This window comes from Phragmites australis, chromosome 2, assembly GCF_958298935.1.
Source record: "Phragmites australis chromosome 2, lpPhrAust1.1, whole genome shotgun sequence".
In the NCBI taxonomy this organism is placed as follows: domain Eukaryota; kingdom Viridiplantae; phylum Streptophyta; class Magnoliopsida; order Poales; family Poaceae; genus Phragmites; species Phragmites australis.
This window is the reverse complement of record NC_084922.1, coordinates 9,641,657-9,656,123: the sequence shown is the minus strand read 5'-3', so window position 1 is coordinate 9,656,123 and position 14,467 is coordinate 9,641,657. Positions and strand designations below refer to the sequence as shown.

At 39.1% G+C, this 14,467-nt stretch overlaps 1 protein-coding gene across 3 annotated transcripts; it reads left to right on the top strand.

The window, feature by feature from the left end:
* The first annotated feature begins 158 nt into the window (after positions 1-158).
* LOC133898753 (replication protein A 70 kDa DNA-binding subunit D-like) lies at positions 159-12,661 on the top strand. 3 transcript variants are annotated; one of them, XM_062339460.1, is made up of 22 exons: positions 297-839; positions 1,224-1,271; positions 1,378-1,452; positions 1,831-1,905; positions 2,571-2,645; positions 3,740-3,791; positions 3,907-3,960; positions 4,093-4,149; positions 4,250-4,321; positions 9,324-9,476; positions 9,648-9,921; positions 10,010-10,112; positions 10,217-10,347; positions 10,424-10,505; positions 10,622-10,754; positions 10,911-11,062; positions 11,150-11,375; positions 11,753-11,808; positions 11,897-11,969; positions 12,088-12,170; positions 12,281-12,361; positions 12,443-12,661. In XM_062339460.1, the coding sequence occupies exons 10-22, from the start codon at positions 9,333-9,335 to the stop codon at positions 12,444-12,446; spliced, it is 1,542 nt and encodes a 513-aa protein (XP_062195444.1). In that variant the 5' UTR covers positions 297-839; positions 1,224-1,271; positions 1,378-1,452; positions 1,831-1,905; positions 2,571-2,645; positions 3,740-3,791; positions 3,907-3,960; positions 4,093-4,149; positions 4,250-4,321; positions 9,324-9,332; the 3' UTR covers positions 12,447-12,661. The 3 variants fall into 3 exon arrangements, with proteins under 3 accessions (XP_062195435.1, XP_062195444.1, XP_062195451.1); XM_062339451.1 differs by lacking the exons at positions 3,740-3,791; positions 3,907-3,960; positions 4,093-4,149; positions 4,250-4,321 and adding an exon at positions 159-235 and having other exon boundaries at positions 787-839; XM_062339467.1 differs by lacking the exons at positions 3,740-3,791; positions 3,907-3,960; positions 4,093-4,149; positions 4,250-4,321 and having other exon boundaries at positions 12,265-12,361.
* Positions 12,662-14,467: the final 1,806 nt, after the last annotated feature.

Sequence of the window (14,467 nt, the reverse complement as noted above, 5' to 3'; positions counted from 1 at the left end):
AGCCTCCCGCGCCCGCGTCGCGCGATAGCGCTGGAGTGGCGGGGAAGGTTCTCGTGGAAGTGCACACGTCGATTCAAGAGACGATTTGAGCTTAGTGTTTGCTGTGCTTGCTTTGCAGCGATCGGCCACGTGAAAAAAAAGGGAGGAGATAGAGATAAGGGGACGGAAAACACGAAGAAAGATTTTTCTGTCGTCTGTCTTCGCCGTTCGCTTTCAGCTCGCTGTGGCCTCCATGGTACGCCTCCAGCTCCTCGGTCTCCTAGGGTTCTTTGATTCGTGCGGTTTTTCCTGTTTAGGATTTTGGTTTTTACCCATGATCGTTTTCCTCGCGTGATAAGAGAGAACTTTACCGCAGTTATACTTTAGTTACCTCAGCACTTTCCACACGCTGCTCTTTATATCTTCCCCTCTTTTTCTTCTCTGCTACCCCGGCTGATTATTGTTCTCTCCTGCTTTTGCCTGTCTGGATCTATGGATGCCTTCTCCCCACCACCTCTTCTTCTTCTTGTTGTTGTTCTTTTCCTTCTTCTTCGTCGTCCTTTTTTCCCCCTGGTTCCTTCGCCGGCGACGCCGCCATCGTTTGCTTCTTTTGCTGCTTTCCTACGCCCCTAATATGTGATACATTGGTTTTGTCTCGGGTTATTATTAACTTCATCGTCTGCGCAAAAGAAGAAGAGGGGAGAAAATGAACCGAATTTAGCCTTAACTTATAATCTATTTGTTTACTTGATTTTTTTATTCGATGATAATCTATGATTTGTTGGTTTCCTTGTATTTTGCTTGCAGCGAAGAACAAGCTGAAGGAATTGCTTACAGCGTGCTTCCGTTAGACACATTTGGTACAGCATCATTTGCTTCTTCTGCTTCTTTTCTACGCCCCTAATCTGTGATTCATTGGTTTTGTCTCGGGTTATTATTAACTTCATCGTCTGTGCAAAAGGAGAGGGGAAAAAATGAACCGAATTTAACGTTAACGTATAATGTATTTGTTTACTTGATTTTTTTTTATTCGATGATAATCTATGATTTGTTGGTTTCCTTGTATTTTGCTTGCAGCGGAGAACAAGTTGAAGGAATTGCTTATAGGGTTCTTCCGTTACACAGGTTTGGTACAGGAAAAAATGAACCAAATTTAGCGTTAACGTATAATGTATTTGTTTACTTGATTTTTTTTATTCGATGATAATCTATGATTTGTTGGTTTCCTTGTATTTTGCTTGCAGCGGAGAACAAGTTGAAGGAATTGCTTACAGGGTTCTTCCGTTACACAGGTTTGGTACAGCATCATTGGTGTTTTGGTCCCTATACCCCACACGCAAGTCATGTTAGATTAGTGTTTAGCTCAAAGGTTTTTAATTTTTAATTTTTTTGCTCCAGGTTATTTGCTGTCCTGGCTTGTTACGTTGCTTCATCAACGTGAAGTGATCCACGGAGTCCCATTGTGCTATCACTGTAAGATCCAGGAGCTCTTCTTCTACTGATCTGCCTTTGAAATACATTGATATATATCGTTTGTATTTGTGTTCACATACTGCTAATTCTGTCACCAGATCTTACTTACTATATATAGAGAGATATGTAAATGCATATATATACTGCCATTGATTATCTGTCCTACTAATGTGAGGCTACTACTTTAATTCAGAATTATTTTATTTTCAATAGACAGATATGTAAATGCATATATATATATATATATATACATATACATATACATATATATGTATATGTATATGTATATATATATATATCTGCCATTGTTTAACTGTCCTACCAATGTGAGGCTACTACTTTAATTCAGAATTATTTTATTTAAAATTTTCCCTCCAGGTTAGTCGCTGTCGCAGTTTTTTACGTCGCTTGATCAACGTAAAGTAGCCTGCAGACTTTCATTGTGCCGCCACAGTAAGTTCCATAAACCCTTTTTGTTATGACCTGCCTTTGAAATACATTGATGCTTATTCTTGTGCGCGTGTTCATATGCTGCTAATTCCCTCACTGGATCTTACTGACCATAAATGGAGAAATATATAAATGCGCATGTGTATACACGCATATATATCTATGAATGTATATGTGTGTGTTGTATTTAACGTCAAATGTTACGAACCCTTTTTGTTATGACGTGCTTTTGAAATGCATTGATCTGTATCATTTGTATTTGTGTTCACATGCTGCTAATTCTCTCACTGGATGTCAGTGACCATACATGGAGAAATATATAAATGCCTGCCTTTGAAATACATCGATGCTTATTCTTGTGCGCGTGTTTGCATGCTGCTAATTCTCTCACTGAATCTTACTGACCATACATGGAGAAATATATAAATGCGCATGTGTATACACGTATATATATGTATGAATGTATATGTGTGTAGGATACATAGACAGATATGTAAATGCATATATATATACATATACATACACATACATACATATACATATACATATACATATACATATACATATACATATACATATATATATATATGTCTACCATTGTTTAACTGTCCTACCAATGAGGCTACTACTTTAATTCAGAATTATTTTATTTAAAATTTTCCCTCCAGGTTAATCGTTGTTGCAGCTTTTTACGTCGCTTGATCAACGTGAAGTAGCCCGCAGACTTCCATTGTGCCATCACAGTAAGTTCCATACACCCTTTTTGTTATGAGCTGCCTTTGAAATACATTGATGCTTATTCTTGTGCGCGTGTTCACATGCTGCTAATTCCCTCACTGGATCTTACTGACCATTTATGGAGAAATATATAAATGCGCATGTGTATACACGCATATATATCTATGAATGTATATGTGTGTGCTGTATTTAACTTCGAATGTTACACTATGCTTGACTACATACGTGCCTACTAATGCGCTTAAATCTTTTTTCCCTTTTTTTTTTACCCTTCTCCCCGTTTTTCTCCTTGCTTGCCTTACTGGCATTTTCCCTCTTTTATTTTCCTTTTCTTTCCTCCTTTTTTTTTAAAAAAAACTAGGCCCACCAGAACAAATCAAGCAACCCATATGTTTGTCGTTGGAGCGTCATATGTTTCCCTCCTGCAAGCTGTTGTGGATAAGTGCCATCTACCATATGCTTCATTACTCTCTGAGATTGCTGGTGATGGAAGTGTTCTTTGTGGGGTAGAAATAGAGTTACCCTTTATGAGTACACAAGGTACCTCGCGTCAGGTTTTTTTCTGGTCATGTGCTGAAGCAAGATGCACAGCAGCTTATGAGCAATCTGCTCTTCAGGCCGTTGCTTACCTGCAAGCCATATATGGTTTCCTAGTGGTTGATTATAATTTTCAGGGGTTAGTTCTGCATAGAAGAATTGCTCAAGCTGCACTTAGTATAGCTACTAAAGTTGTCCATTTAGCTGGTATGGGTGCATCTGTCAGAAAGCGTAGTCTGCAATTCAATGATAGCCTAGAGGCAGAATACCACTCTTTCTTAAAAGAGATTGCATCCCTATATTTGTTTGTCTAATTTTTTGTTGAGTGCACTATGTACATTTTCTTCCTGTTGTTGTATGTGTTCCTTGTTAAATATTGCAGTATGTTTATTAATGAATGTGGGTTATATTATCCACTGGTATCAAACTCCCTCCATTTCTCTCCCCTCCTCCCCCCCCTCCTGTCCACGTATGGTTGTCCAAATTATAACATGATAAGCTGTAACAGCTATTATTTACTATGCTACTGGCATTTCATGCATATTCCTATTTGCTTCGATAGTCAATGCAGCCGCATGCAGTTCAGGCGTACCAAGAAACTGATCCTTCAACATGTATGTTCATCGCTTCTTTCCTTTGGTGCTACTCTTGTTTCTTGCGTTTAGAATATGCTTACAAAATTGAAACCTTGGTTACCATCTTTCCCCCTACTATTTCTATAACATACAGCATCTTCATCCACACATCGCGCGCGATCTAGGCGTGGAGCTCGCAGAGAGCGAAGTATGTTTATTTCCCATATATCTTAAGCTCATATGATGAGTTGCTACAAAAAGTAGTGTTACTATCTATTACTGGTACCAGGTGATGTAGCAAGTGATGCTGCACATCACTCACCTTTAACTATGAGCGCAGCTGAATGTCGACGCAAACGGCGGAGATTATTAGATCAACAGAGATTGGCGCAGACAGGTGTTTAGTACCACCTTGTAGAATCACTAGATTTTATAAGCTACCTACAATAATATATACTTTTAGTGTCTAAACTGTTATTGTTGCTTTGTTGTTGTAGCAACGCTAGATGGTAATAGAATATCATTAGAATGTGGCCACTTCAGCCAAGATTACATCGATGCTCTAAAAGGTATGTGCGGTTGCCATATTGCACTTGTGCCCACCATAATCCCATTGTAGAATACAATTTTCCAATTTTTTTTATAATGGAAAAAAATAAAAAAATAAACATTTTACAACCGAATTTACTTAGCTACATCTTTTTGCTGACTGATTAAGCTTCTGTTGCTTCCTCTTCGATTGTTGCCACCTTTGCTTACCTACAATACTACACTCGGTTCGCATATCCTAATTTAAACATTATGTTACACAGCTTCTTATCCCCATCGTTCTTATTTTGGGCCACCTGAATACGAATGTAGATATTGCCATGCCCTATTTTGGCTTGGAGAAAGGGTTAAATCTGATTCATCCATAAGAAACAATACAATCATTTACAATTCTTGCTGCAGAGGAGGCAAGATTAGAATACCACCTTTTAAACAACGACCTGAGCCCCTGGCCAACTTAAGTAGATTTAACGGCGATGCTCGTTGCAAAAAGTTTTTGAAGAATATACGCCAATACAATTGTCTATTTGCTTTTACATCAATGGGAGCAAACATAGATCGCTCTATGAACGATGGTCGAGGCCCACCAGTTTTCAAAATTAATGGTCAAGTCTACCACCGTATTGGATCTTTGCTTCCACAAGATGGCAACCCTCCTAAATTTATACAACTATATATATACGATACTGCCAACGAAGTTAGAAATAGAATACATGCTTTGAACCCAGAAGAAAGGCCTATTGACCCACTAGATCCATTAATAGTTGAAGAGCTAATGCGGATGCTTTACATGCACAATCCATTCGCAAAAAAATTTAAGCTTGCAAGAGATAGACTCACACATCATAACAATGAGGAATTCATTATTAGAATAATAGGGGCAAAAGAAGGTGATCCAGTACAATATAACTTGCCTACAACTGATGAACTTGCTATGCTTGTTGTTGGTGATTTCACACTAGACACATTCAAAAGAGACATAGTGATACAAACTCATGATGACCAACTTCATCAAATATCTGCTTTGCATCCTGCTTTCATGCCGCTCCAATACCCTCTGCTTTTTCCATATGGTGAACGTGGTTACCAGATTGGTATACCTTATAGCGGTATTGATCCACTTCATGAAAAAATACGCTCTACAATGACAATGCAGGACTATTTCCGTTACATGTTCCACTATAGAAAGAATCAGCCAAACCCATATTTATGTTGCAGCACACTATCCAGTCAAGCTAAAGTTGATGCTCGTGCTTGCATAGATGAAATAAGACTCTGGTTCATACTAAAAAACCAAGCTAAACTCAGAGTAGAAAACTTACAAGGTATAACCGATGCTGTAAGCCATGGGTGCATAGACGGGAATCACATTGGGAAAACCATATTGCCGGCTTCACACACTGGTGGAAGACGCTACATGATCCAAAATTACCATGATAGAATAGCGATATGTAGAGTGTATGGACCACCAGACTTCTTCACAACGTTTACATGTGATTCCAAATGGCCAGAGATCTCTGAAACATTGGTTTTTGAGCCTGGCCAAAAATCCACGGATAGGGCCGACATCGTTGTGCGAGTGTATCATATGAAGCTTGAAGAACTTCTAGAGGACATAAAAAAAGGTGTGGTTTTTGGGCCGATTAACGCAGGTATGCATTTGTAATTATTATAACATAATTTCCCGAAATTAGGCTATGTTTATTCCAAATATACTTATACTGACTTCCTTTCTCTTTCCTCCACCCCCTCTGTTACCTGGGATTCCTTCACCCATTCTCAGTCTTGCATACTATCGAATTCCAGAAACGCGGCCTCCCTCACGCACACATTATTACATGGGTGTCCCACGACACCACACAGCCATCATCTACATTCATTGATACGTACATAAGCGCAGAAATTCCTGATCCAAAACTTGATCCCCTGGGTTATGTATTGGTTGCTGAACATATGACGCATGGCCCATGCGGTGAGACCCATCAGGACAGCCCCTGCATGAAAAACAATAAATGTTCAAAACGATACCCAAAACCTTTTCATGCTGAGACCACTATTGATGAAAATGGCTTTGCAATATACAAAAGATCTGATAATAACATGTACATCCAAAAAGGAAATGTAAAGTTCAACAACAGATGGATAGTGCCTTACAATATGCATTTACTTAAGAAATTTCAAGCGCACATCAATGTAGAATGGTGCAACAAAAGCATTTTCATCAAATACCTATTCAAGTATGTGACAAAGGGTCCAGACTGCGGCAAAGTTTATATTGAAAAAATAAGGAATGGGCAGAATGTACCATATGATAATGAAACACAAACTACAAATGAGGTTAAAGAATACCTAGATTGCCGCTACATCTGTGAACAAGATGCATGCTGGCGTATTTTTGGCTTTGACATACATAGACACTTTCCATCTGTGGAGAGATTGCCTGTACATTTGCCAAATGAAAATAATATAACATACAATGCTAATGCTAATTTAGCAGATATCATCTCTGTAGAATTCCTGCGTAGAACCATGCTAACTGAATGGTTCACAGCCAATCAAATACATCCTCAAGCAAGACAGCTAACATACTGTGAATTCCCCTCAAAATGGTGTTGGGATGAAACATCAAGAGCATGGAAACCAAGGCAAATAGGAACAAAAATAGGACGGCTATATTATGTACATCCATCTGTTGGCGAACGATATTACCTTAGAATGTTGTTAATGGTTGTTAAAGGCGCTCAGAATTATGATGATGTCAAAACACACAACGGTGTCACATATGCAACATTTAAAGAAGCATGCAATGCTCGTGGCCTCCTTGGTGATGACCAAGAATGGTATAATGCTTTTGACGAAGCAGCATCATGGGCTACTTCTGCACAACTTAGGCAATTGTTTGTTACAATGCTTCTTTTTTGCGAGGTTAACGACGAACATACATTCTTTGAAAAAGTTTGGCGAGCATTAGTTGATGATATCCAATATAGATTCAGACAAGTTGTTGGCAACCCAAGCTATCAACTATCTGACAATGAATTAAGAGACTATTTACTTGATGACCTATCTACACTATTTGCAAAGAATGGAGGGAGAATGAGAGATTATAACTTACCACATAGATCAAATCCATCTCATGTAGCATATGGAAATCGACTTATTGATGAAGAACTTTCATACGACAATGAACATTTGTTGCTTGAATCTGATCCCCTACTTTCAAATCTTAATGACGAACAACGTCAAGCTTTTGATACTATAACAAATGCAGTACTAAATAATACATGCGGCTTCTTTTTTGTTTCTGGTTATGGAGGCACTGGTAAAACCTATTTATGGAATGCTATAGTTGCATACCTACGAGCACAAAAGAAAATTGTTCTCACAGTTGCCTCTTCTGGTGTTGCATCCTTGCTATTGCCGGGTGGCAGAACAGCGCATTCTAGATTCAAAATCCCCTGTGACATAGATAATGCCACTGTGTGTGATATTAAACGAGGAACTATGCTAGCTGAACTTATTGAGGCAACATCATTAGTAATTTGGGATGAAGCTGTCATGACACACAGAATAGCATTTGAAACACTAGATAGAACTTTTCGTGATTTATTGTCAACTCAGACACCCCATGCAAAAGACACTCCTTTTGGTGGCAAAGTTGTTGTTCTGGGAGGCGATTTGAGACAAATACTACCTGTTATTGAGGGTGGTACAAGGGCACAAATTGTAAATGCAGCAATAATAAACTCACCTCTTTGGAAAAATGTCACAGTTTTAACATTGAGTAAAAATATGAGGCTTTGCTGCCCAAATTTAAACACACAAGCTCAACGAGAAATTGCAGAATTTAGCCAATGGGTGTTAGATTTAGGTGAGGGAAAATTACACGCAATAGCAAAAGAAGGTGAATTAGAACCTACATGGATAAAAATACCGCATGATCTACTTCTTATGACTGACCATGACAAAATTGCATGCTTAATCAATGCTACATACCCAGATTTAGAAGTAAAGTTCTCCGATGTTTCATATCTCCGTGCAAGAGCTATATTAACACCGACTAATGAAGTAGCTGATCAAATTAACTGGCATATGGTATCTCTTATACCTGGTGATGAAAAAGAGTATCTAAGTTGCGACAAAATATCTAAGGCACAGGGTGTCCATGATTCATATGACCTCCTATACCCTGTTGAGTTTTTGAATTCGTTAAACGGGAACAATTTTCCCCAACATAGACTGATCCTTAAAATAGGAGTTCCAATAATGCTGCTACGCAATTTGAATCAATCTAGTGGCTTATGCAACGGAACACGCTTGATAGTGGCAGCCATGGGTGATACAATTATTGAAGCACAAATAATCACCGGCACACACACAGGACAAAATATATTCATTCCTCGTATCTGTTTAACTCTGAAAAACTCTAAGCTTCCTTTTGTTCTTGAGCGCCGTCAATTTCCTATAAAGATATGCTATTGCATGACCATTAATAAAAGTCAGGGTCAAACACTTGATAGAGTAGGCATCTATTTAAAAAATCCAGTTTTTAGCCATGGTCAGCTATATGTGGCTGTTTCGCGTGTGACTTCTAGACATGGTCTCAAGATATTGATAGAGGATGATGATGGCAGTTGTACCGATACTACACGGAATATAGTTTATAAAGAAGCCCTACAGTCTATTCTTCCTATATCTATGCACACGTAGAAAATTTCTATGTGAATGTGCCTTACAATGTCAGCTTTTTGAAGAAGATTCAATCCTCCTGTCACATCACAAAGCTCCATATGTTGCTGTCCAAAATCACATTGCACTATATTATATTGCTACATATTGAGAAATCAGTGCTACTTGGATACAATGATCCACATGGTGAGCAAAAACTCCAATGGCTATTTACAGCTCACAGGGCTATATACATGAATGTTTCTGAAATTTGGTTGCTTCAGACACTTTATTCCTATTCTGTAACACATGCTAATTCTTATAAGCTCACAACTCTGAATAACACATGTGCAGGATTGCGATATGCCGTTTGATCTTCTCCCAACGTTGCATCCAAAGTCCAAACATTGGACAATATGTGCGCGTGTCTCACGCAAGTGGGAGTATCGTGGTGGCACCGACGATGGACCAATAGCCCACATTGACCTTGTTCTTATAGATGAACAGGTACTGCCATAATTTCTTACTTACCTTGCAGCTATATAACCATTATTCAGCTTACATGGATACCTCTACAATACTCAGTCTCCAACCTAAAATACTAATTCAACTCCCATGCATATATGTAGAATACTTACTTGATAATTTAGAATACTTATATCAAAATTTTAACCACAGGGTAATGCAATATATGCTGAAATACCAAACTCAGAAATAGAAAGGAAAGATCCTTTGCTCCAAGAAGGTGGTATCTACGTTATGAGCCGCTTCAGAGTCTCAAATTCCAAAACCCTGTACAGGCCAGTTGATGCACCATATATGATTGAATTTACTTGCTACACTAAGATAACTCCAGCGAGAGATCCACCAGAAACATTCCCAAGATATGTCTACAAACTCACACCTTTTCTTGAACTACCTCATTATACTGGTGAAAACAAGAATTTCCTGGGTTTGTATCATTGCTAACCATTATTTACTAACTCTATATAATCATTCCTTTTTAAGTTCCTCAAATAACTGCATGTTGCATATTCCAGATGTGATTGGCATCGTCACTGAAGTTTCAGACACATCTCTCATACAACTTGCAAATCGGTCAACTCCTACTGTAAGCAGACACATCATGCTTAAAGACCTAAAGTAAGCAATCTATTCCTTGCAAACTTATACACTAATATTTCTACCAGTTTGCTATACATGCAATCAATAGAATCAAATGAATAAACTACTTTATTCGCACACAGCAATGTTGAGGTTAAACTGACACTGTGGGGACAGCGAGCCACGCAGTTTACCATTGATGAAATTTATAATGAACAACAAGCTACACCGGTTGTTATTCTTGTTGTTGGCAATCTCATGAAAACTTTTGCAGGTAATAACAACTCTTGCAACAAATACTTTTTACTAACAAACATACATCATCAACTCTAACTATTCCACTTTAAAAGGTGAAGAATACCTAAGTGGAAACGCAGCATGTCACTGGTATTTCAATCCTTCAATCCCAGAAGCTGAACCATTCTATAACACGTACGTAAATCGATACTGTCATACAATAATTTATATCCTTTTGAGGTTCTCTGTTATAACACTAAACATTAATATGTTCCTTGTTATTTTTTCACCCTACAAACATCTATGCACAGTATCCAAAACCAACAACTGGTGATCAAACGCACTGCTGCCTCCACACAGCAACCTCCATCCACACTAAAACCAATTCAAGTTGAAGATAAGCAGCTCCAAGATTTAGAAACAATGAATCCATACGACTTTCCGGTATGGATCATATATGCAACTGCTGCTATTATTTATCCCAATGATTATTCCTCCTACAATACTAAACCATAATGCCTTAGAATAATGCATCATAGTTAATTAGCTATTCTCCCTTATATCTGTTGCATGACAATTATCGACAAAATTTGATTATAGGAAAATGGATGCCGCTGCACTGTGACAATTACTCGCTTGGTTCAAACCACAGCATGGTGGTTTGCATCATGCAACAAATGCAGTCGTGCTTGCACTCCAGATGGCCCAGGATATAAATGCACCACATGTTCTTGCACAGGCTATCGCTTCAAGTACTTGACACCTATTCTTACTTCATGTATTTTTTCCTGAATCACATTTACAACAATCACTAAAGAACACAATTACTATTACTGCAGGTACAAATTATGCTTTGTAGCAAATGACGGCACTGTTGAAGCTGAAATGGTTGCTTTTGGTGAAGTTGGACGGCGCATAGTTGGTAAACCAGTTCAGCAGGTCCTGAGAGCCACAAGAATTGGAAATGATATCCCACCGGACATTGCAGCTATAGTTTCACTGAAATTCACCTTTGCAATTACCCTGACGAATCAAAGTTACTACAGCCCGGAAAAATCATACCAGGTGAACTCTATCATCGCTGCCTATGGGAGGCAACATACACTCCCACAACTAAGAAACAATCAAAACAAAGGGCTATTAAATCCTCAAATGACAATTCACTCAAGCACCCAACAAGAATCATTGATGTCTAAACCAAGCATCCATGCTGACACACATCACATTGACCCCTATGCCTCTCCACTTGCTGCTACTCCTCCATCTGCATCAAAGTCTACCACGACTTCTACACCATCAGATACTCAAAGAACAGCCACTGGAAATGGTATTGCTAGACAATATAAGCTTCCACTTCCCTTTATGATACACTTGGAATCTCATACAGCATATAATATCCTCTTAATGACATAAATTCTAACTATATTACACTATTGTTTCAGACACTTCCCCCTTTACTAGACTATACTGAATCAGTATCCAAGAAATCTCAACTTTGGTAAGTATAAAACAACAACATATACCAAAATATTATTATTGTCACTACACCACATATTCAACCAAATGTTTATTCGCATGTCAAACAGGGATGCTGCTGATGCCTCTAGCCACTCTGGTGCTAAAAGAAAGCTCTTTCGAGAAAGCCCAGATGCAACAAAGGTAAATATACATTGTCCTCTTTGACACTCATTATAAACCCTCTATATACATACATGTATTTCAAACCACTAAAACCCATACACCTACTTTGAACCTTACACTTTTTTTATCTGTGTAGGAAACCAATATAAGCTATAAGAAGAGCAAAACCAGCAATGCCAGATTGACAGATGACCCACAACCACAATCAACAAGCAAAAAGTACAGGCCAGAATCTCTCCTCTACAAAAATACCCATACTGCCTCTCATAGATAATCACAATATTAACACTATTGCATTATTCTGTCTATATAGAACCTCTTCTCACCAGGTCACCTCTCCTGACTCAAAGCCGTCTGAACCAAAGGTTGATGAAGCTCAGTAGCTGCTTCACGTCACCTGCACAACACTGGTACAAACATTACTTCTCCGCCACCAACAAATCAAACAAAATTAAAAAAAAGCTGACCATTGCTCCACCTTTCATTTGCAGCTAACCAATGTAGCTGCAGCATTCACACGCTGAAGAAGTATTTGCCTTTTGCCATGAAAAGAAGCCAGTTTTTCTTTTGGACTGCTTTTGACCATATGTTGCCCAGCCTCATGACAAATCAGAATGTAGAAAACCATGTTACATACTATGCATAACTGCCTCCTGTATAGAATGATATCAGTGTCAGTATTATCTAGAGTGCTAAGTGTCTGCACCCTACACTTAGACACATGCGTGCTAAAAAAATATGATAAGCATCCCTGTTTGACAAATGCGGCAGGTTGTAACCACAACATCACAGAACCTGCTGCTGTGTATATTTCATATGACATAACATCATATACTACACTTCAAACTTGAACATGTCAAACCATACACCACCAAAACTCTTTAAACGATTATATCATACGATATTCCAAACAACTGTAATACCAATCATAAAAACCAAAGCCTCCAGCTTACAACCCTCAACTATTCCCATACTCAAACCAAAACACTTTTTTTTTCTATCTCCATCAACTTGTAAATTTTCGCTCGCGCGCCAAGGCGTGCGCAAGCCACTAGTTTATACCAAGAGGAGCGGGGTCTAGGTCACCTGGGAAGCCATCCCACCCTCAGGCGCTACCAACGGACGGCCCAAGTTTCTCCCAGCAAAATCCGACGGCCGCTGCTAGACGACATCCTGCAAGCCTGGTCTCAAATATGTTACTCCCTTAAGAAACACTTATTTGATTGACGTCCTGATGCAGGTTTTTACCTTCTGGCAAGATTCGAAGGCCTTGCTGACAGGAAGGTTTACAGCGTGAACCGGTACTTCATCAGCGGCCATTCCCTGGAGCACCTTTGCTTTGCCGTGGTGACGTTGATACTAACTGTGATGTTGTCCTTCAGAAATATTAAGATTGCCAGGTACCTAGATTAACAGATGTTTATGATACTTGTACTCTTTGAAATGTTATGGACAAATGATTATTCTGCTTAGTTTCATGCAGCAATTAGTAATCTGGCAGACTTGATTACTTTTACATGTTGCTCTTTTCTTTCTTAAAAAAACTGATTGTACATTGTGATAGCGAACAATTTATTCACTCGAGATATCTATTCAAGCATGTGTCCATATGTTATGAGTCGGTTCATCGCGCTTGAAACCATTTCTATGAATTGCAAGGGATACAAATCACCCACTAATGTTGGTTCTGCATCTTCTCCACAGGGACTCGTGACCAGGCTGTAACAGTGTATACTAGCAACTAAACACGCTTTTCTCTAAGATTTTACGCATCCGCGGAGCCGGGATACCTGGATGCGGGCAACCAATCACCCCCAAGTGTGTATCTGCATGTTGTTGTGAATAGGTGATACGCTAATTCCAGCTCCCTATGGCACAAGGGACACTGTGCGATGTGCGGCCATCCTCTTGTCGCCAGCCGGTCCGAGGTCCATAGATTTTGGATGGCAAGCGAGGCGAACGATTTGCACTTTGGTGGCATCCAAGCCTTCCAGATTAGTCATATATCAAATGAAGTTCTGGCAAGTCTTTGTTCTATTCATCAAGCTAGGTAGCAATTGCCATAGCGATGGTATGGAAGTGCGCAAGAACAACGCATAGCACTAGGGATGAAAACGAAAACAGTAAAACTCATAATTCTAGATATCATTTTCGAACTTATCCGACTAGAAGCCGAAAACGGTATTTCGAAAAAATGGAAATAGAAACGATAAAACTATACGGAAACACTAGAAAAAATGATTTAGGCCACTTTTGAACATTTTTGAGTTTTTCTGTTTTTGGTCAGTAATTTCCATTGTTAATTCTCAAATTGCTTTGACCCACAGCCCAACAGTCTAGGGCTCCAAGCAACGGGCCAACAACCACCCAACAGGCCTCAACCGTGTGTGCAGGTTGTGTCTCAGGCCATGTTAGGGTCTTGCTCCCGCACGAATCAGACGCCCCCCATTGCAGAGGTTACACACGCCTGCACACAGAGCACGCACTTGCAGAAAAGAGGTTTCCCAATATGAGAG

Excerpts from the sequence above, each read along its gene's own strand:
- LOC133898753 (XM_062339451.1), top strand. The coding sequence starts at position 9,333 with ATGCCGTTTGATCTTCTCCCAACGTTGCATCCAAAGTCCAAACATTGG. Across the intron at positions 9,477-9,647 it reads TTGTTCTTATAGATGAACAG|GGTAATGCAATATATGCTGA; the intron begins GTACTGCCATAA and ends TTTTAACCACAG. Across the intron at positions 10,506-10,621 it reads GCTGAACCATTCTATAACAC|TATCCAAAACCAACAACTGG; the intron begins GTACGTAAATCG and ends ATCTATGCACAG.